This window comes from Acanthochromis polyacanthus, chromosome 12 (assembly GCF_021347895.1).
Source record: "Acanthochromis polyacanthus isolate Apoly-LR-REF ecotype Palm Island chromosome 12, KAUST_Apoly_ChrSc, whole genome shotgun sequence".
NCBI classification, from domain to species: Eukaryota; Metazoa; Chordata; class Actinopteri; family Pomacentridae; genus Acanthochromis; species Acanthochromis polyacanthus.
The window spans coordinates 19,413,899-19,437,110 of record NC_067124.1 but is presented as its reverse complement, the minus strand read 5'-3'; the positions used below and the strand labels follow the sequence as shown (position 1 = coordinate 19,437,110).

Sequence of the window (23,212 nt, the reverse complement as noted above, 5' to 3'; positions counted from 1 at the left end):
AGTCTCAAGAAAATAGAACTGTCTCGAACCTTCCAAATCATTTTGTACAATTTTAATTCCTAACAATTGCATCGTTTGATATGTGAAATAGTTTGGTGTTAAAAAGAACATATCTAACTTTGAATAACATTTTTTAAACTCTCAAAACTGAAATGCTAACATTATGAAGCCACCTTTTGGGAATCATGATGTGCCATCCGTATTGTTTTGTCAGAGGCACAGACATAAGGATTATAGGGCTGTCCTGTTAAAAATAACATCACATAATTGTCTACTGTACAAAGCGCACACACACACAATCATGTTCCACAGACTTTATTTCAGCTGACTCAAAGCAGAATCTTCTCGCTTTCTTCTGTACAACACGGTTCCCTTCTTTGAAAACAAAACAAAAAGAAAAACAATCACAACAGAAGTTATGTACAAAAATAAAGTATGTTAAAAAAAACAGCATACACAAAGGTACGAGACAAAAAGAACTGTATTAATGCTAATTTGTGGATGTGTGGCTGCTATAAATAGCACAGTATTCATTTGAGCTTCAGTTTGCTTAACTATGCTGCGGTTCATGAAAACAATCTCTCATGGTTTTGTTTATTTGATAAGAAGCCAGTAGCGTTCTGAGTTCGTCCTCGACATCTCAGGCTGGATGACACCCCTCTATCGTATTTCACATGAATGATGGGGCTCACTGGCTCCGTGCAGTGCAAAAAGGAAAACAAAAATACGTACGTCAACAGCGAACAAGCAGTTCAGTCAAAAAATGCTATGTAACCTTCCCCTCTCTCACCAGGAGAACTTTCAAATGTAACTCTTTCCAATATCACTCTAGTGTCAACAGAGTAACATTTTTCCTGCTGTTTCATTTCCATAACCATTTTAAAACCAAATTGTAGCTACAACTGGCGAATACAATCACCTAAGCAGACAAGTTGCCTGAAAAAAGCAGTCCAGCAAAACATGCCAAACACCAAAATACATTTCACATAAACAAAATGTAATTAAATGTTTAAAAAGGACACATAATTTCTTAATTTTTATGGACGAGTTCTGTTGTCATTAAATTATTAGTGTCAGGAACTAAGGACTAATATTGAAAACATTATCCTTCAACTCTTGTACAAAAAAGCAACTCGTGAAACAAAATATAAAATGTTATTTTTACATCTTCCAGGTGCTGCGTCACACACGCTTCCATTACCACAAGTACTAAGTGTAAGCCAGTTGACTCACTGACAAGGCAAGAAGTGAAGGCAGATGAGCAGAAAGAGAAAAAAAATGCAACAGAGCAGGTGGAAGAATATGCAAAAACATAAACATAAACATGTAGCTTAGAAGCCTGCCGTATACTGAGCTACAATTATAAATCACTCATATGACTATGATATAAAAACCATTTCACAAGCAACTTTGACTTTTTTTTCCTGCACTGGACTGACAATCAAAATCTTGCACATTATGCTGAACCAAGTGAAGCCGTTTGTTCTCAATGGCAACTTTTGATTGTCACTTTTTGGGGTTTAAAGCACACATTGGTTCCAAAGCGAGCAGATGGACTTTTTTCTACACCCCCGTTGGTCGATGAGAGTAATTTTTAACGACCAGCTTCAGTCTCAAGTCGTACTAGACTGGCTGTTGAGTGTGCTCATACCTGTTTAGTGATCACAGACATGGTGTGACGACATCTTTTGATACGTATAGCGGTTGTAGTGCATTCTAGAGACAGCTGGCTTGGTCGTGTGAAGCACTGAAATACAGTATAGCAATACATAATACAATAAAAGACACTTATTGATTCATTATACAGTGTATGTACATCTCTGTTCAAAATGCTCAAGTTAACAGACTCTGACATAATGTTTTCTTTTTGGACTTTGCCTTATGACTATGCTTCTTTCAGAGAAATTCATTTACCATATATACCAAACACTTTACAGACTTATTCCATCTTTCGTACTTAATTTATATCTTCTGCTTGTTCACCTACATAGCCATAGTGGTCAGGTGCTGATGCCCTAGCAGTCCCTTGCGCCCTGCACCCGCCCCAGGATGCCCTCCTCCACTGCCATGGCCACAGTATTCCTGCAGGTTCTGGCGTAAAGTAACCAGTGCAGAGCCCAGACAGGCACGATTTGGAGCTAAGACACCCCCAGGCAGCTGGAAGAGGACAGTGGCCACCCCGGCCATGCCATCATCTGTTGGCTCCAGAGTGATGGGCCCGACTTTAAAGGAGGAGTAGGAAAAGCCCATTAGCTGAGAGAGGAAAGGGTCAGAGCGGCAAAAGTGCTGGTAGCCGCTGTACGTGGACGGGTGGTGATGATGTGAGGCCGGGGTGCCAGCTGTGGTACTGGCGTAGTGATGGGTGTTCAAGTAATGCAGCGGCAGGTGCTGGCCACTGTTGCCCCCTCCCCCCAAGGTGAGGTGATGATGGTGGTGGGCTGTGGGTCCAGAGCCTGCATCGTGTTTATAAGAGACAGCTCCTGCTCTGCCCCTCTGGCCCACCACCACTCCACCCAACTTACTAGTACGGGAATGAGCGAGCGATACGGTGCTGCCCCCCACCCCTCCACCGGCCGACGGCAGGTAGATGAGCTGAGGCTCCTCAGGCTCAAGGTATATGGTGAGTTTAGCAAAGGGCCTCGATGCCATTTTGGTCATCTCTTGGATGTGGCGACGCTGCTCCCGGCGGAAGTCCAGGAACTGCTTGACTTTCCACAAAAGGACGCAGACGGACAGGAAAAGAAAAAAGCAAGAAAAAAAGACGGAGAAGAAGACAAAGAGATCGATGTGGGCTTGGTCCTGTCGCAGAAACAGCAGGCCCTGGGACTCTCCCTGTTTCTCGTCAGTTCCCACGCCTCTGAGAGCAATGTAGAAGCGGCTGGATTTCAGGGAGTGCACCTCGTGGGGGAAGGTGATGACCACGCGATCTCGAACACCACGGACAATCAGCACCGTCTGTGGTTTCCACACAGTGATGTAGGTAATGAGTCCTTCGGCACGCTCTTCTCTAATTTCTCTGTCTGACCCTGGGGGTTTTGCCTGCAGCTGCAATGGATTGTGGGAGAGCACAGGACCTCCGAGGCTTGATGAGGCATTGGCAAACACCTTTATAGGGGAAGGAGGTGAATCTTTGTCTACCCCTGTAGTTGTTCCCCGAGTCACTGATTCCTCCTCAATCTTGATGGTGTGAATCCCTGTGTACCGATCCACGTCCACTATGAAGGTGTCATGAGAGTTGGACACGTACACCTCCACCTCACCGAAGGTAACATCGATGGTGACCCGAATATCCACATTGGTGAACTTTGGCTGGGCAGCAAAAAACACAGTGCGCCCCTTGGGCAGGTTCCGAATGGTGGGAAAATGGAAGCAGTTGGTCTGGGATGTGGGATCGAAGCAGCACTCTGTGTCCACATTGAACTGACGATAGCACTGACGCCCATTCACGGGTGTGCCATTGAAGGAATCCTTGCACTTGGCACACTAAATGAAAGAACAAAGCAAAAACATTCTCAGCAAGCAAAACAAGTAATTGATGCAAACTTTTCATTACTTAAAGCAAACAAAATGCAAGGATATATTGTGATACAGATCCCCGTCACTGTTCATAAAATATGTTGTGTACATTCTGCTAAGTGAAAACTCATATCTTGAGAGTGTGCATACTTGTTGCCTGTAGCAGTCTTTCCGGTCACTCTGCGGGCTGCTGAGGCACGAGGAGGTCTCTGTGTTGTTTTGACAGGGACAACCTGTACCATCATGTTCATTACACGTGTCTGCATGGCCATTACACTGACACCTGAAATGAAAAGGAAAACTTAGAATCCTAAACAGACTGTTACTACATCAGCATCTAAAGCATTTTTCATGACTGCCTTTTTGTAACATTTGTATTTCCTATTTCTCCACTTTATAGAGATTACAATTTGATTACTAGTATGATGTGATTTGCTGCTTTAAGACAAAAAAAAACAAGCAATAGGACAGTAAGTGAAAATGTGCATCAATGTCTATGTCTGACAGACCTGGTACTGTGTATACCCAAAATAATTGTGATTACTAACATTGCAAAACTTTCAAAAGGTTTATATTATTTCGGATATGATAAATAAACACTTTGCATTGTTAGTTAGGACTGCTCAGCAGATATTACTCACTTTTCACACTTTCCCTGCAGTAGGAAGTAGCCACTGAGGCAGCTCTCACATTTGTCCCCTACGCTGTTGTTCTGGCAATTCACACACATGGCATTATCTTCTGTGGGACCCTCAGAAATCCATTTCTGAATCTGAAAAAAAGACTCCTGAAACTTAAAGAGTTGAACAAAGACTGTGCATGAGATGACTTCCTGTTGTGTTTGCTTTTGCATATAATTCAAGAGAAGGCTACCAGGATTTCAGATACGTACGGTGCTAGGATCCAGAGGGAACAGCCGTGGGTTTTCAAGAGCCTTCTTGTGTTCATCCCGAGACAGACACACAGCGCTGTTTCCCTTGCAAAATTCCCGACATGGATGGCAAGTGCCGCCTCCCTTAGCAGAGCCCACAAATAGAGGCTTGCACTTCTCACAATGCTTACCCTGAAATTGGGGAACAGAGAAATCAATATTGAGGACTGAATATAAAAACAAGAAGAGGTGAATGACACATGGATTTGTATTACCATAAGCACTTACTATGGTGTTATTGTGGCACTGAAGACAAACATCTGGCTTACTAACACCAGCACAGTTGCTGTGTTTGTTACAGCTACACTGAGAAGAGCAGTTATCCCCGACAAAGCCAAAGTGACACTGACAGACTCCTGGAGACACACATGTCCCATTCACACAGCCTTGTGCACACACTGGCTCACACTGACCAGAAACACTGCAAACAAGAAAAACAACAAGAGGAGATTTGGATAAATGTGTCTATTTAAAACAAAGCATAAGCTGGTGGGTTTTTATTTTATCCCTCCTCATGTATTACCTGTTGAGAATGTAACCCTGTTTGCAGGTGCAGTGGTATCCTTGGGATAAGTCATGGCAGTCCTGAGTGCTGTTGCAGTGGTGATGGCCGTTAGCACACTCATCCTCCTCTGGACAATGGAGGAAAGACCAGCTGCTGTTTCTCAGGGGGCAAACGCCCTCACTCACACCTGAGGAAGGAAATTAAATGAAGGAGAGGGAATCGGAGAGTAGAAATGTAGCTAAAGAAGGTTAATAATACAGCACTGGATTTGTTGCACCATACAATACTTGGCTTCTCAAACCCAACAAGAAATGCACAGTTTTTCTCACCATCAAGTCCTCCTTGCAGGCAGCGTCCAGCCCCGTTGCCGCCCCGAGTAGCACACCAGCCACACTGAGGCCTGGCAATGCACTGGGAGCACTGGTTGAGCTGGGAGCACTGAGGGGAGCACGAGTCCCCCCCAGAGAGCAGTCGACCACACTGGCCTGCCTCACATCGGAGGGGCACAAATGATGGGCTCATGCACTACAAAAGGAGGAGGTAAGTTTGCTGTATATGAACATTATTTTATTACATTTATAAACCCGAAATACAATCTTACCTGCTGCAAAGCCATACTCCACACACAGTGCTGCCAGCCTCCATCGGAGCCTCTGGAGCCCAGACAGAGGCTGCAGTTATGGAGACTGTGGCAAGGAGGAGGGCATGGCAGAGGAGGAGATGACTCCACCTGCATGGGTGAGACATTGAGCAATGCGTAGCTGAAACACGTCCAGTCATAAGTGGGATTGACACTCAGGATGCGCCTCGTCTCGCCTGGAAAAAGAAGTAAACATTTTTCAGTGGGAGACTTCATGAGGACGAAAATGTCCTAAATGATTCATCTTTAGCTTCTTAAACAGTTCTTCAACCTGTGCGTTTGAACTGTCGAGTCCACATGCATTTTCCAGAAGCGGTACACTTGGGGCAGTCAGAAGCTTCACAGCTGGTCTCAGTGCAGTTGCTGGACAGGAAAATCTCTCTCTGGTTGATCCGACAGTCGTGTTCAGACGTACAGCTAACAGAGCTGCTGATGCAAGCCCCTTCTGGACAGTTTGTGCACCACTTGCACTGTAATGCCAACTGGAAAATTGTATTAAAAAAAAAACAGATTTTAGTTGACAGTATTTCTCTTGCTTAGAGCAAATAACTGTGTCAGGGTATGTGAGTCACATGTCACCTGTGACGAACTGGAGAATGTTTTAGGATGTCGGGCAAGACATTCACTGCAGGTCTTGAGTCTTCGACACTGATCTGGTTGACGAGGGGTTGGAGAACAGGGGGACTGTCCAGTGAAGCAGCCCATTCTAATGAAGGAGGAGGGACAGAATTGGTAAGAGCTGGATATATTTCATTTAGCTACTGCAGATTAGTGCAAGTTCAAGAACAGATTGTTTTCTTTTTAAATTTAGTGTTGATTTCAGCAAAATTGTTACCTCTCTGCAATATCAGAAGAAGCACAGCTTCCCCTACACCAGATGCAGCTGCCAGTGGTAGTGTTGCAAGCCTCTGGTGTGGGGAGCAGGGCACAAGGGTCAGAGGGCAGAGACAGGGTTAGAAGCCTGCCCAACGTGACCCCATTGAAGCCTCCTGACAGGAAGAGACGACCACCCCAGCTTGTCATGGCAAGAGATACAGAGCGATTTACTGGATCTCCTACAGCTGAGGCTGAAGATCAGAGGTAAAAAAAAAATGGTTAGATTATTGTATATTTAGTTAGAATTTACAACTCAACGTACAGCTAGACTTTAAATCAGGCACCTGGTTGTATCCAGGTGTTGCAGTTAATCTGGTACAGAGACACAGAGTTACTGTAATCTTCAGCTTCTGTCCTCCCGCCGACAATGACCATGGTGTCTTTGATCAAGGCTGCAGCATGGAAGAAACGGGACAGGGGCTACACAGCAAAGAGATCAAGTTATGTTTGTATAATGGTGAGACAGAGAGTAACTCATTGGACTGAGGAGTTGTTCAATAGTGACGGACACTAGATGAGGTCAGTTTCTTACCTTACTACCCTGTGAGGGGACCAGCAGGGACCAGGTGAGGTTGGGGTAATATAGACTGTAGAGCTCGCCTGATGGCTCCACTGTCTCAACGTGAAAGCGGTAGCCTCCAAACACATAGATGGCATCAGTCTGTTCATGGTAGACTGCTGAGTGGCCATATAATCCTGTTTAATGAACAGATCAGGCAAAACAGGTTTACATGCAGAAAACAGTGAGTTTGCTGCATCTATATTTGTGTTGTCTGCTTTTTTTGTTCATATTTTCAAAATGTGATGATCAGTACATAGTTATGGTGGGGTACACAATAATTCTTGGACGAAAAAATATTTACTAAACTTTTACAAATGTAATTAAAGTGGTCTTGAGAGGAAACAAAACCTGTGCACCTTCCTTTGGCACCCTTTTCTGGTTTTGAAAATCTAGCCCACGACAGGAGATTTTAGCCGACAACAGGGCTTTTTATATCCAGAGCATGTAAGATATAATGAAGAACAACAAAGCTAGAGATGGTGCAGTTAGACAGAACAATATGTGGTTCAACTCCCATGTGAAACCGTAACTAAATGTTAACTTTTAGTGTGCCCATACTTATCTGGTGGGCAAACAGAGAGGGGAGAGGGAAGAGCTGCAGGAGGAAGACTGCATTTTCAAATTCTAGCAGTTTGTTTCTGCCTTCACTGGATTTCTGCCTAATCCAGTTTGACATGACGCATCAGTGAAAGCTACTGACTAAGTGAAAGTAATGCTACAAATTTACAAAATGCTTCATGAACCTGTAGGTGGTGTGCCAGTGTGGAGGGCAACGGTCCAGTTTCCAGAATGAGGGTTGAATTCTAGTAGGTGGTGGTTGAAGCCATTCTCTGGAGAATACCCTCCAATTAATAATACAGAAGCGTCTCGACGTACAGTTAGAGTGTGGCCTGCCACTGGGGGCAGCACTGTGCTCTGTCAGAGGCAGAAGAAAACACAATCAATTTGTGGTGAAATGTGAGATTTTTCTGATATTTTGTTTTTATACAGTAAGTCAAAGTCTGACCTTGTGTTCTCTCCAGACTAAACTGCTGAGATTGAGACTCCAGGTATCCATGGCAACGCCGTTTTGAGTGACACCGCCTACCACCAACATGAAGTTGTGACTGGCTCCGTGGCTTCCAGAGCCAGAGTCATGACTGGTCAGTAGGGCGGAGGCGTGGTGATAGCGAGCTCCGGGAGTGGAGCCTTCTTCCACAGAGCTCGTCAACATTTGGGTCCAACGATGTTCTGACACAGAATATCTAAACCAACCAGTGGGAATATCTTATTACACATATATAGAGACAGACAGAGCATTGCACTACATACATAATGTGCAATTATAGTTAAGAAACAGGAAAATCACTCAAAACCTGATTTTTAAGTCTCTTTCAGACGTGACATTAGTGGCCTCATCAATCCGGTAATAAAGACATAAGGTACTTTTTCTTTCCTGTTTCTCACAGTTGATTCAGATTTAACCACCTCAGTACGCACACAATATTTGTCATTCATGCGAGACCAGGAAATACACCAAATAATGTGGAATACATAATAATACAATAATAAACTAAAACTAAAGTAATAGCAGATCAAAGTGTACAAATAACCAACAGATCACTTATCTCTGAAAGTGAAAGCTCAGGACTCTACCTGCGATGTGCCAAATGTCAAACTGCAGCTCATAAAACTGTGACTCTGTGTGACAGCTCATCTATCTAAGGTAGGGCTGGGCGATATGGCCAAAAAATAAAATCTCAATTTTTTTTTAGTCATCTTGGACGATTACGATTTTAATTGATTTTTGTTGTTTCTTTGCGGTCTGTTTGCTAAGGCTAGTGCTAGCCATGCCGGACTCCCGTAGCTGCCAGTACTCTTCCCATTCTTTAGGATGCCTCTGCCGGAGGTGCTGAAAGAGGTTAGTTGTGCTGCTACTCTTCGTTTTCACAGTACTTTTGCAAATCTTGCACACATGACTAGTTTGCTCTGTGTCAGTCTTGTCAAAGCCGAACCACTTCCATATAATCGATGTAACATGCGGCCCTTTTCTCGCGACCAACTCTTCATCTGCTGTTGTGTCCGCTGTGACGGGGGTGTGTGTTTTGGCGGAAGGAGATGAGAGGCGGAAGCAAGCACCAGTGCACAAGTCGTGAAACGCAGAAGAAGAATCTGTATTGTTATATATTTAAGCTTGCCTCGATTTTACGATCTGGCAAATTTTCAAATCGTCAGGTTTTAAAAAGGCGAATTAATCGAATTAATTCGATTTATCGCCCAGCCCTAATCTAAGGTGAACAAAAGTCCAGCGTTAGATGCTGATGAGCCCTTTCTCCAAGTCAGGATCATTCTTTATTAATGATGTCACCACTGCTGCTCTGTGCGTAAATGTGGGCATCTCTGTCTTTGGAGACACTTTTGGATCCTACCACTGTCTAATGCTTTACGTATGTAGTAATTTATGAACAGATAGTCTCTAAACTGTGATTCTGTATGTGACAGCTCATGTCTGTTGTGAAGACAAGTTGGCCTACACAGTGTGACGCTACATCTCTGCAATACTTTATTATTACAGGAATTTAATTAAGTAACCAGCGCCGGTGTTCGTGTGCAAATCTGCGCAACTCTGTGTCTTTGGAGACACACATGTGGATCCTGCTCATGTCTGATGCTACAGGTATTAAACAAACTCTGAGGCAACAATTGCAAACAGCTTTAAGAAACTAACTTCAACTCCTCTAACATCTTGTGGGAAAAAATTATATTCATTATTAGTAAGTGGAGATCAAGCACCTCCATGCCTACTCATGCCTTATCCATGCCTGCTGCCAAGACTTTCACCTTGGACCTTAGCTTCCTTCATTCAGCCATTAGAGTATGGAACAATCGACCAGATGCTGCAGTTGGGACCGTTTCCATCAAAGGAATCCAGAATTTCAAGTGCCAGATCCACCAGCATCTGTTACTAGTGCCTCCATAACTGGCATACTTTTTGACTGGACATGTTTGTTGCTAGGTAGGGATTAATGCCTGGCTTTCAAGAGCACTTGTGAGTTATGTTCCGGCAGGACTTGCTCCTTAAACTGCTGGAGAACAGTGCGGTTACACCAGGTGCTGGCTTCTTCCGGTAGACTTAGTCCAAGGGCTCTTTGAAACATGTCCAGTCAAGGACTTTCATTCACCATCTTTATGATCATATATATGTCATGGAGGTCATTAGTCCCTATGTCTCTATGTTCTATGTTCACTTGAATTGTTCCAGTGCCTGAGTGCTGTATCTAACTTGTTCAAGTACAATTTTCATTTTCCACCTTTTAACTGAGCTGCAGTGAACCACTGATTGGCCCATTGGGATCCCTTTTCTCTGATGTGGCTATTGTTCACATATGCTTTATCATCATTCTTTAAGCTGTTGGTGTCTGTTTTCATCACAGTAAGGTCTTACTATTACTTCGCCAAGGAATGCAGTGGAGTTATGTGACCATCGGCATTCGATTGTCTGTCTGTTAGCAACATTACTCAAGTCAGAAAAGATACAAGGACCAATTGATTAGATTTTAGCAGTGACGCAGCTTATAGTTTGGATCCACAATTTCTGTATCATTGATAACATGATTCTGATCCTACTACAAACTGATCGCTGCAGACTTATCTGGTATTATAATCCTGTAGCTTTAGCATTTATATTCTTAGGTTACACTTCTTACCTGTAGACATTTCCCAGAATGCCCTCTGAGAGAGAAAGCCCTCCATACATCCAGAGGTTTCCCTGTGGTCCAGACACCAGAGAGTGCCCCATCCTATGGAGGAACCTGTGAGCTTGGTTCTGTGAAACAAGAGAGCATATGACTGTGAGGTTGTGCATGGTTTTGTGTGTGCAGAAATGTGCAAAAAGTGTTTATCTGTGGTCAGTCCCTACCACAGTCAGCTGTGTGTCCAGCAGAGTTTCCCAAACCAAGCTGTTGGAGTCCCGAGGAACAGAACAGTCGGAGCCTGCCCAGCTGTCTGAGCACACACAAACTCCAAGAGACTAAGACAAACAAAATGTGATGGTTATCCATGTACATGATCATATGGTCTCTCATTCTAAGTTATTTTTTTACTGAATTATAAATGTGAACTGTTAAAATACTGGCTGGGTAATATCAACAAGAAACATTATTCCACATCCTAATATAATTTTAGATAGTACACAAATGCAAAAACATCTTCTGTTATAGTATGAATTTTAACACATCTGGTCCTGGAAAGAAATAATCCTTTTGTCAACTGGAAGATTTTACTTAAGGTAAACTTTTAAAAAATTGTCACAACTCTTACTATATTACAAGCTCCTCTTCCTTCTGCTATCCCACAATCCTGAGGACACATGGGCCGGTCGCAGTGAGGTCCCCCATATCCCTGAGGGCACTGGCAGAGGCCACCTTGACACTGGCCTCCACCGGGACACACAGACGATCGCTCTTCACCCTCATCAGAGCTCTGCTGACACCGTCGTACCCAGAAAGAAGCATTGAAGCCTTGAGGTTTGTTTGAAGAGACGTTAGCTTCAAAGTAGACCGAGATCACACCTAGCGGGGAAAGAGAGGATACAATTACGCGCGGGAAACTTTAACCTGCCTGCTGCTGGGTTTTAAAGCAAATCATGTGTTTATTAGTGAATACATTTATTTGTAAGTGTTTAAGTGTGAAGCAAACCTGAGGTGGCCTCCACTGTGACAGGCTGAGTCCTTGTGGTGCCACAAAATGCTCCTATTAGGTTGTGGTCAGAATGTACAACTCCATTGCCCAGAAAGCGAGGAAGACCATCAAATACATAGACATATGAGCTCTGCAAAATAAATCATATTGAATGTAATGAACATATATAAGGACATACTGACAGTTTTGATGCAAAAGAGTAGGAAACCTGTAAATCTGTGGATAGTATTAGATCATATCTGTACTCACTTTGCAATGTGTATGGGAATCTGGGTGTAGTGTGAGGGCTACTGGGGGACAGAGCTGTCTGGGCAGACAAGGTGCCAGGTTCTCAGTCACAGAAAGAACCCACAGACAATGAGACAGTCCTCCTTTCCCCTCTGTGCCACTCCGCCACCCCAAAGAAGAGGAAAGAGGCATTGCCGAGGAGGAGGTGGATGAGAGCAGGACAGAACGGCCCTGGCACTGGCGGTAGCATGTGCCATTGTTCCTAGATGTCAGGACAGACAAGTAATGATGGAAGAATCACAATATAGCAAAATCAACAAAAGATATGTCAAATATGTTTCTATACAGTCCACTCAGTTCAGAAACAAGATACACCGCCATGTGGTAAAGGTGTTCTTACCTTGGGTCTCCATAGTAACCAGGCAAGCAAGACTCGCAGTGTGGTCCCTGAGTGTTGTGGGTGCAGTAGCACTGGCCTGTCTGGTTGTGACAGTATCCTCGGAGAGGGTCGCCATGTCCATTACACTCACAAGGAACACAGCCGCCCCCACCAGCCAGGGCTGAGCCAAAGCTGCCTGGACGACAATGCTCACAGTGATTCCCTGTCGTCCAATCTGAAAGACAGAGGAAGAATGAATGAGCATTGCCAGAAAAAATGTCAACCAATAAATAGCCTGATACCTTTCTCTTTCAAAATGGAACAATATCACATGAAGTTTCAGTTTTGTGACTTTTGAGTACAATGAAAACAAAAAATAACAGAAAGACAAATGATGTATTTAAATGAATCTACCAAAGTCTCACCTTGGCATTCATCACAGATCCCTGGAGCAGTAATACAAGTGGAGTGGAAGTTGCAGCCACAGTCTACATCACATTCAACACCACTCAGAACTAAAGTAGCAGGGTCAGAGGTCCAGCCCAGGGAACATTCACACTCAAACCGCGGGCTGCCGCTGCACTGACCCTCACGACACTCATTGTAACAACTGTGGGATGAAGAAAATTAATATTCTCTTACCAGATTTTCAGAAACCAAAGAGGATTTTTTTTAATTATTGTGCTTTTTTGGCAAAAACACTTACGTCTGGTTGCAGTGCAGTGTGCCATCCCCTGTGTATCCCCTCTCACAGTGGCACTCATAAGAGGTGGGAGTGTTGATGCAGGTGGCAAAAGGGTGACAGTTGTGGAGACCTAGCCTGCATTCCTCTACATCAGGGCATGTGGGGTAGGACCAGATCGCATCTTGCTCTTCATCGTCCAAATGTTCCAGTTCCATCTCCATGTCCAAGGGTCTAGGCGGGGCTGATGTCTGGGGCTCGGGGCTGGAGCAGTCAAGTAGACATGAACTTAAGAGATATTCTGTATGCAGCTAACTACTCATCCATTGTATTTAGGCTCCATTAAGAAATTTTCTGTTAGTTTGCATAAGAGTGTCAAGACTTTCAAGGTATCTTAACAGTTTAGAAAATTCAGTGTTTATTAAGAAACAAAAAGATGTAAAATAACCGTTTGTAAAATAGGTATAACAAATAACATTGAGTGGTTCCCTACAGCACTTAAGACTGGGATAAGTATATTTGCAAATGAGTGTTGCAAAAGCTTAGAAAAAAAGACTTTTAGGGCATTTAAAATACACAAAAACAGCAAGAGAAAGTGAAGATTAACTAATTATTGTTCTATTATCATTTTTGATGCATGTGGCCTCATTTACGCCAAAGTCATTTTATTGTGAAAAACAAGTTAAGGATCATCTTCAGGGACGAACACATTTTGTACATGTAGTATATGTGTCAAATTATACCATAACCCATAGCACAAAAGCTCTGCTCCTGAAAAACATCGTACGCGTACACACAGCTGACTACATGTAGAGTAAAAACAGGCATCTTACTTTGCAGCCCGTGCTTCAGCTACAGCCACACTGCAGTTATACACTGATGGATCATCTATTCCTGCCCAGTCTCCCCTCAGACATCTGAAGAGACAGACAGAGACCACGGACTGGGGTGCTGTATGGACTTTTACAGGAAACTCTTACAGCTAAGTATTTGTCATACTTACTTTCCAATTGTGGGATTGTTGTAGTCCCCGCACCAGCCACACTGGAATGTTCGCAGGCAGTCTGTGCATGTGTTTAAAGCTGAACACTGCTTACACTGGGGGACTGAGTGAACACTGACAAATAAAAGAATAAATAATAAGAATATTTGATAATGGAACCAAGGTTCAATTCAAGTCACTGACATACTAATCCTACATGTTTTTGCTTGCATAATCTGAGCGTACCACTATATGTGTTCAAGCTGAATAGAATCAATACACATAATAACAAGATAGCTGGTTAGTGTACAGTTCAGACAGTAAGCATTTGGACACCAAGACACTTTTTGCTCTTCAAAGGTGAGCATACCCTGTCTATAACAAAAAGTGTCAAGTCTCATCTTTAATATGAGTACATTTACAGCAATATTGAAAGCATTGTGTGAAACTTACAGTCTAAACTGTATGCAAAACTTACTATGTGTAACAAATCTAAAAAAAATGCTTAAAAACGTCCTCATTTTACCTGTCGTACCAGTCCCTGCACTCTCCATACGGGTATTTTGTGAGGTAGGCAGCAAAATAGAAGCAGGCCTGGGCTGACTCACACCATGCACACTGGCTGGAGTTAGAGAGGCACTCACCACATGTTTTTCTCCTTTACAAGAAAAAGAGAGGAGAACAACCAAAGTGAATCATATATTCTTGCAGAAATCTTGCATAATCTGAAATAATTCACATTAGCAATTGTTCATAATACTGTTTTTCAACTCACTGGTTACAGACTTTCGGACAGCCCCTTGGGTCACGTATGGATCCATCGAGTCTTCCCCGTCGACTGCATTGGTAGTCCCCTTTCTTGCTTGAATTTATCTGCCACTCGCAATAAGGGTCCTGCAGGCCAAAGTTAAGTTTGTGCGAGTCAAAATATGTAATAGCTCTGAATTAAGCTACACAATATCTGCAGCATAGTGGAACTTGATGTCAAGACGTTTTGAGGTGTTATCTGGGTTCTTCTACCTGAGTACAAGCGGAGCAGTCTCTGTACTCTTCACACAAGGTGCAGTGCTGGGGTGCCAACAGCAGATGGCGCTGACCTTCCCCTCTGCCGTCACCCTTGTCGACCTCCGGGCAGGGTTCGAGGTCCGGGCTGTCTCGCAGCAGGCAGCGGGACAAAGACGGGCACCAGCCACAAGACTGGTCAGACAGACAGGCCAGACAGGACATGTACCCTGAGCAGGAACCTGAGCGGTAGGGCTCCAAGAACAGGAAGGAGATCTCCTAGATGGAGAAGAGGTTTGGAGAAAAGAGGGTATGATGCAAAGACGAGGGAAGACTTTTTGATTTGAATAATGCCTGATGTAAATTTTATTTATTTACATTTTTGGAATTTGTGCCAATTTAAACTTTGGTGTTGTTTATGTATGCAGGCTATTGTTTGAATTACATCATCCCAATCTTGTTATTTCATTGCCAAACCTCGTGCTCTGTTAAAGTCAAGAAAATTTGCCATGCAGAAAAATGACACAAATCTAAATGAGTGACCTAACTTCAGTTCGTTTCTAAAATGTCACAACTTGCAAGTTAACTCCCTTTGCTGTTATAGAGAAGTTTTTCTGTGCTAATACTCACGCTCCCTCCAGGCAATGTCCTGTTCCAAATCAAGGCCATCTCACTGGTCTGTCCTGACCCTGAGTTGTTGAGGTAGCCCTCAGCTTGGACAAGGTAATGGTTGCCCCTAGTCAGGTTAGAGAACAGTCTACTCCCATCTGTACGAGCAAGCAGCTTCAGCTCCTTTTCCTGCTGGGCTGCCCAACGACCCACCACCTCCTGATCAGCCAGCAGTTTCATGATGTAACAAGAATTACAGACAAAGAAAGAATGGAGAGGGGTTAGTTAACAAACGTAAAAAACATTTTAGACGTATAAACTAAAATATAACAAAAAGCTGTTGGAATATGTCAGCATTCCAACAGTGTATATAATACAATACAATATTCTTTGATAAGGTAGCAAATTACTGTCACATAATTATACAATCTATTAACTATAGTCATCATTATTTTTGGTAGTGGGGACAGGGGGTTAAAGACCTGTCACTTCAGCCAAAATGATTGTCAGAAGACATACTGTCATGCTGTCAAGTGAGGTTTATGTCATTTATGGCAAATGCAGACTAAGCCCAGAATGAAATAGATATTTGTTGTGCACTTATTACCTCACACTTATTATCTTCTAATAGTCACAATGTAATTCAATGTCAGACAATAAAAACTAAATCATGCTTATTGACTACTATATTATCTTGTGTGGAAAAACTAATCTTGTCAATATCAAAGTAAAAATTGCATTCATTTATTGAACAGAAGGCAGTTTCTATTGCTGACACGTGCTTTTCCTCACCAGTTGGCTGGAGTTGGGCCCTGATGCCATTCGAGCCTCAAAGTGGAGCCTCTGGATGCGAGCCCACATAGAGACAGTCTCTGTAGGAGGGGGTGCAGGTGGCGGTCCCCCCCACAATGGGTGAATGAAGCCTCTGAACTGTAGGGCTACGTCCATTTCTGTGGTTGGGCTAAGTATGATGGTAGTGCTGCGGAGGATGGACACCTGATGGAGGGGTGGAGAGGTGGAAGGACAGTGGAGGGTGGATGGAAGTGGAGAAACATCAACAGGAGCACTATTCTCTGAAAACTGCACCACAAATATAACAGCGTAGTCGGAAAAAAGGACCTTGTCAATGCAAAACAGAGAAAGTAAAAAAGGGACGTGAGCATTGGAGTCAAGAGATTAAAAAGCAAAGAGCACAAAGGAGAAATGGGCAATAAGTGACACAATCATAATAGTCAAGTTGGAGAACTGCAGCGGAGTCAAAGCAATACTGGAGGAAGGAAGGAGGAATAAGTGTAAGCAGAAAGGGAAGTTGTTACAATCACAGCTCGTACAGTTTTTGATTTAAGATTTGGACTCCATACCTTGTCAGGCTGGGAGTCGTTGCGGGGGTGCTGGAAGGTGAGCAGGTGCAGTCCCGGGACATAGTTCTCGGTGCGACAGGAGTGGAGGGAGGTTAGGAAAAGGGTACGCTCCCCCCACCAGCCGTACGCCCCTGAGATCTGGTCCACACGGCACGCACTTCGCTCTGTGAGACCGAGAGGGAGAGGTCAGCACACAAAGAACATATCTGACCTCTTAAAAACTTACAATACAGCAGTTTCCTACAGCGTACTACTGTACTGAATAGGGTGCCATCTATGACTCCTGTGTGACGTGTGTTCAAAAGGAGTAAAGTGACATGACCTCACTGCGCCAAAAGAAGCACTGCGATTGGACAGGCAAGTCAAATCACGGTCTGATTAGCCTGTCCAGTCTCAGCTGAGTGTGGTCAAATCACCATACTTCATGTCTGAAGCACAACCAGCACGGGTCTAGTCCCTCCCATGTCAACTCCCAATATGGTTTTTTGTTGTTTTTTGTTTTTTTAACCCTCCTTCCTCCCTCCCTGGGTCTCACCTGACACTGGGAGGCAGGACTCATTCTGAACACACCAGCCAAAATCACCAGGGGCACGGGCCAGAGGAGGTGGAGTGCCACTGAACACCAGACAGGACTGGCAGTCTGACAGGAAGCGAGCCAGACCCAAGCAACCGGTGCTGCCACACTGTGAGCAGAAAACAGAGGTGACATATTACATCTGTAATCCAGGCAGAGACATCAACGAATAAAGAAAAAAAAAGCCACTGGGTGTCTAATAATACGGGAATGGACATAAATATAAAATATTGCAACTATTTTTTATTGGTATGAAGCAGTCAAAGACAGAGAAAATCCCAAGGCTGCTTTGAGGGAATTGTTACCGGGTTAGTAGGTTGGTACTCTCGACAGCGGCCTTCACACCAGCTGCACTCTGGGTTCTTAAGGCACATACTTTCATCTAGTGCCTCAGCACAAACAGCATCCTGGTGAGGGAACAAACACACATACAATGAGGTTATTGCTATTATTCAAAGCATTTTTTCATCCATTCTCCCATCTGTCTTTACACATCTTGGCATATTTGTCAATTTCCAAGTTAGATGACTTTCAGTTCTCTTGCTCTATGACACTTTCACTCACCCTGTCCCCTTGATCACTGCTGACAAACAGTGGTACTTTGTAAGCCACAAGGTCTCCACGGGCAACACCACTGTAACCCCCAGCAACCAGCAGCACTCGTCCCTCCATCACAGCAGCAACGTGTGAATAACGTCCCCTCACAGCATCACCGCCTTAGAAAAACAGAAATATTCTGTTGGTCCTTTATGTGCACAAGCATCAGCCACCAAGACGCTCTTGGAATACGACTAAGAAAAATCAGACCCCACAGATCTTAGCCTGTGAGTTGTAACAGAGGTTACAGTCCGCAAGAACTCACCAAGTAACCATCTCTGCCCAGTAGACACCCACTGGTGACAACCCAAATGGTATAGGAAGATCTCTTCATCATAGCACTTCTCTTCTTGGTAGTGAATATGCACATTCCCTCCTGAAAGAGAAAAGTAGAAAGATAAGACAGAAATATACACAGAGCTGCACTGACTACAATATTTTGTTTGCTAATTTTCTGGATTCTCACCGTAGACCACCATGTAGTTTCCAATGACTGTGGCTGAGTGGAAGGCCCTCTCTCTCGGCCCGGTTGCTGGGAAACGGGAACGAAAAGATGTCCAAAACCGCCTGTTTACGTGGAACACATCGGTGTTGTTCACCCTGACGCTAAACCTTAGAAAAATATAAAGCGCATACAGCACAGTTTTAGTATCTATAAAGATGCAGTCTGTTTTTTTTTTTTACTTTGTTGAATAATTATTCAAAATTCTTTCTATTCTTTGCCTTTTCATGGAGTACATAATTAACAATAATTCACAAGTTCTCCCACAGGAATCATGTACCTTCTTATCCAATCCAACAAGACAAAATATAAACAAATATATTTCATATGTATCAGCAAATTGTAACACGTCCCCATTTAAAAGCACTCAAAGAGAATTCTGTACGTTTTCTTTTCTATTTAGTTGTACTCTTGCACCCATTATGCATAAGGTGTGTACCTAGCAGTGGTAGGCCTGTGGCCTCCATATACCAGCAGAGTTCTAGAAGGGCTGTGGAACACCATGGAGTGGCCAGCTGTGGCCGGCGGCTTCCCACCAGTTGGATGAACCGTCTCCCACCGCCCAGAGCCATGCAGGCCAAACCGATACAGAGTAGAAGAAAACATATCCTCTTCAGTGCGACCTGAGAAATGAGATAACGTAAGATTTATTTCTCAAGGGATAAAAAAAATGCCAATGCAAACACAGACCGCAAAGTGAAACCATTATATCAAACCCACCTCCAAATACATAGAGATAACTGTCGACTACAGCTGCAGCATGATTAGCCAGTCGAGGGGCACCATGTGAATGAGAAAAGCCGAGCTGTTGCCAGTCATCCTGGAGGGGCCGGTACATCCAGACATCACTGGCCAGGGAGCCATTGGCTAGCTCTCCGCCAAAGATAACCATATTACCCATATACTCTACTGCTGTGTGGGAATGTCGAGCCACCTGAGAACACAGGAGAGTCAACAAGTGCAGCAAGAAATAATAAATGAGATTAAATGAAATAAATGAGGTTACTTCCACATGAAATGCAATAACCTGAGTACTATAAAATCTTTATTTACATACTAAGGCAGTAATCAGATTTTTTCCCTAACACATGTTGACTACATTTGTCATATCATAAATGTTTTCAACATATGAAACTCAGACAAGGGCGGTTTTTGCAATGTATTTGGTCTGACAATACAGCAAGAGGACAAGATATATTTAGTGGAAATAATATCAGGGCTCCAGCCCGCAACCAATAACGTCACACATGGAACCTTTTTTTTTTTTTTTTTGAAGTGTGCGAGTTGAAATTTCAACTGGTTGGATTCGTGCAGGTTAATTTTTGGTCACACACAGCTCTCAGAGCACACCGCAGCCACCCAGCAGCAGCTACTGCAGCCTGCAATGTGGGGCGTTTGGGGAACATTGGTAAGTGTGGTGTCTATCGATAAGCAGATGTTCAGGAAGTGATGAGTTTAGCCTGAGTAATGGTTGGCTGCACTGGTAATACCAGTGAAATAGTTAATCTTGAGTCCTGAATATTGTTTCTTAGTTAGACAAATTCTGAAATAATCATTGGAAATAACTATATTCTGAGACTGGTATATTCCACCTTGAGTTGAAACAACATTTCTGCAGGGACTTTATTTGTATTTTTTGTGTATTTTTGAGCGCTCATTTACTTGGTGTGACCCTTGGTGAGCAATAAAGAAACTCTCCAAAGAATTTAGACTTCATTAAAATGGTTTCAATCAATCTCCAAATTAAGGAAACCAGGTTTGTTGTTTGTTACATTGTAAGGACATAACTGACTGCAACCAGGTCAGCTGTATGCATGGTAATTGAGTAAAGGAGAAGCAAGAGCAAGAAGAAACTAAAATGTGAATGTTTGAGAGTATATCCACAAAACACTTACAGGAGAGTGGCCATAGGACCTGCTTTCCCATTGGTTGGATGTGAAATTGTATTTAATCAGGTCACCAAGAGCTCTGTTTAGATCAAACCCTGCGGGGAAGACAATATTCAAACAAGTAAAAACACTATCAAATACTAAACAAGAATATGAGTCAAATAGGGGACAGCAGAAAAAAAAAGATAGTACTGTTACGTTTGGCAAAAATCTAACCCTGAAAATGGGAGTCATTTTTTAGGTGATAAACTGTGTTACTGTGCCACAAAAGAATGAAAGACATGTAAATGAGAGGTGTGCTAAAGAAGCAAATGGAACTCGAAATATGGAAACAACATCAATGGAATCTGACAGCATGCCACTCTCACCGCCAAACAAGTACATGGCTCCAGTGGAGGACAGGTACACGCCAGCAGAGCCTGTCCTGGGAGGCGTGTAGGGGTTTCCCTCACTCACATGCCACCACTGTCCTGCCCCACTGTCGTCATGAAGACCAAGCTGGCAGCTGTGACCCAGGAAGCCTGGGTTACACAGACAGCGCTCTCCTTTCTGAGAGAAAAACATGGGGGGGGAAAATCATTTCATTAAACAACATAACTAAGTAGATAAATCAAGGCTTATTTAGTGAAACATGAGTGACCCTTAAGACTGTGGTTATCAAATATTCCCCTTCTATACTCTCACCTTGTCACAATGGCCATTCACAGAACAAGCCTGGGAGCACAGAGGAGTTGTACACGATGCACCTCCCCAACCCTGATGACAGTGGCACTTTGAAGTAGAGGAATCACAGCGGCCATGACCGCCACAGGCTCCAGGGCACAAAGAGAAGGTGTACGTAGCATTGAAACCCAGAAGGTTGTAATTAGCATCGCTGAAGAGATGAAGCAGCATCTGGAACAAGCAAATCAAATAGTGAGCACAAGTCATATTTGTTATAGACTGTAAATGCTAATTAGACTACAATTCCATTTATGATGTCTTAATCGGATACCTTTCCAGACTTGGCTTCAATGGGTTGAGGCAAAGTGTTGCCACTCAGACTGGCTAAAAGAGGGCTCTGGTAGGAGTCTCCGTCATACACAAACAGGTAGTCATATGTACACTCTGTATCCATGAAGGTGAAATTCAAGACAATGCGATGGCTGTTGCTGGGAGCTGGAAGACATTAAAATGGTGATAACTATCAGCACGGCTCTTTTAAAATAGCAATCACTCCTGCTGAAAAACTAATCATCTAAGCTACTTGTTAACGGCCAGTTTAGCAGTACAAAAGATGCTCTTGTAGCTCATTATACCTTTGATAAGCCACTCGCAGTTCCCATTGACAGAGTAGTTTCCTGGTCCATCTGTGACATAGCCTGGTGGTCCCCTGAACACCTGCCTGTGGCCCTTACAGTCCCCTGCCTGGCACATAGGTGATTCTGCCACCAGCAGGACCACCAGGATGAAGGAGACAGGAAGGGGGGAGGCCATTACTGGCACTACCTGATGGAAAGGAAGAAAAGGATGAAGGAGAAATATTTAGGTCTGGTCTGGATAAACACAAAATAACCTTAAATACAGGTTTGGGGGGGTAAACATTGTACTGTACACGTCTTAAATTTCAGAGATGGCCACCTGATCTACCACACAAGACAAGGAAACTATGCCAGCCGGATAGAGATAATTGCTTCTATTGGTAATTCAAGCGTCAGTTCCAGTAAGTAACTTCGTGTGGCCCTTGCAATCCACCATTCGGATATTTTGCAGTCTGATCTCACTGCAAGAATCCAAGTGTATGCGACACTTCTGTACAAAGATATGTCATTTACACTGCACAACTTGAAAGACTTAAAGATGACCAATTTGCAATGCTTACTGGCTAACACGAAGCTCTGGATCTGCTTCTGGAGGAAAAAAACACTGATTCGGATGTAGCTAACTATTAGCCCTGCATACACTTACATACATGGTAGCTTGCAAACACTAGCAGTGCAGCAATCTCAAAGAGCAAACACAGCATAAAACGATGCGTTAAAACGTTGTGCTATATACAAAAAATCCGTCCTAACACAGTTTTTATTAATTTCGTTTCTCACATGCAACTAGGTCCAAGATAACACCTCGAATTAGCAACAAGGGATTCTCTGCAGGCTATCACAACAAAGCTAACGGACAGGGATTCCAGGCTAAGCTAGCTAACAAAAATACCGTTAAAAGCTGGGGGCCGTTAGCTGGTCAGTTTACACAATTGCAGCCTACTTACCAATTCCCGTCTCTTGGGCCGCATGGTAATTTACATTTTCGGTGGTCCTTTAAACGTTAGCTACCACATGAGCTAACGTATTGTCGGTAAGGGCTGAAGACTTGACAGTTAGCTAAATTAGCCAGTAGCTGAAACGGATTCACTGCAGAGGACGAGCAGTGACTGGAACTACAACACGGTGCTCGGCTAGTTTGCTCGCTAGCTAGCGGTCCAGATGCGCAATCGCCAGTGGCTGCAGTCTATCAGGAAAAGTCGCTGCTAAGAGTAATTCTTTATTATGCAATTGCAAAATGATGACCCTAAAACTACAATAGTACACTTATATGAAACGTTCCCACGGCATCGATAAGACTCCTGCGGTCCATGTTACGAACAGACGCCGTTGTTTTGGTGTTTGTGGTTGCCAACACAAAAGAAAGCTCTGCAAGGGGCCTGTCCCACCACTGCCA

The 23,212-nt window shown here is 43.5% G+C and overlaps 1 protein-coding gene across 1 annotated transcript; it reads right to left on the bottom strand.

Moving 5' to 3' along the window:
• Positions 1–299: 299 nt before the first annotated feature.
• megf8 (multiple EGF-like-domains 8) lies at positions 300–23,202 on the bottom strand. The gene is made up of 44 exons (XM_022198010.2): positions 22,764–23,202; positions 21,814–22,003; positions 21,510–21,673; positions 21,200–21,409; positions 20,884–21,064; positions 20,522–20,610; positions 19,347–19,560; positions 19,066–19,249; positions 18,591–18,736; positions 18,390–18,500; positions 18,092–18,243; positions 17,833–17,934; positions 17,489–17,636; positions 16,954–17,117; positions 16,385–16,588; positions 15,614–15,811; positions 15,002–15,262; positions 14,757–14,875; positions 14,508–14,639; positions 14,003–14,116; positions 13,833–13,916; positions 13,024–13,263; positions 12,743–12,927; positions 12,339–12,552; positions 11,960–12,200; positions 11,708–11,840; positions 11,330–11,580; positions 10,929–11,039; positions 10,717–10,835; positions 8,037–8,274; positions 7,774–7,945; positions 7,001–7,164; positions 6,753–6,888; positions 6,428–6,659; positions 6,172–6,298; positions 5,864–6,074; positions 5,554–5,768; positions 5,282–5,477; positions 4,971–5,139; positions 4,676–4,868; positions 4,409–4,579; positions 4,158–4,288; positions 3,667–3,799; positions 300–3,483 (listed from the first exon to the last, which is right to left on the bottom strand). The coding sequence occupies exons 1-44, from the start codon at positions 22,785–22,787 to the stop codon at positions 1,984–1,986; spliced, it is 8,673 nt and encodes a 2,890-aa protein (XP_022053702.1). The 5' UTR covers positions 22,788–23,202; the 3' UTR covers positions 300–1,983.
• Between the last annotated feature and the right edge of the window lie 10 nt (positions 23,203–23,212).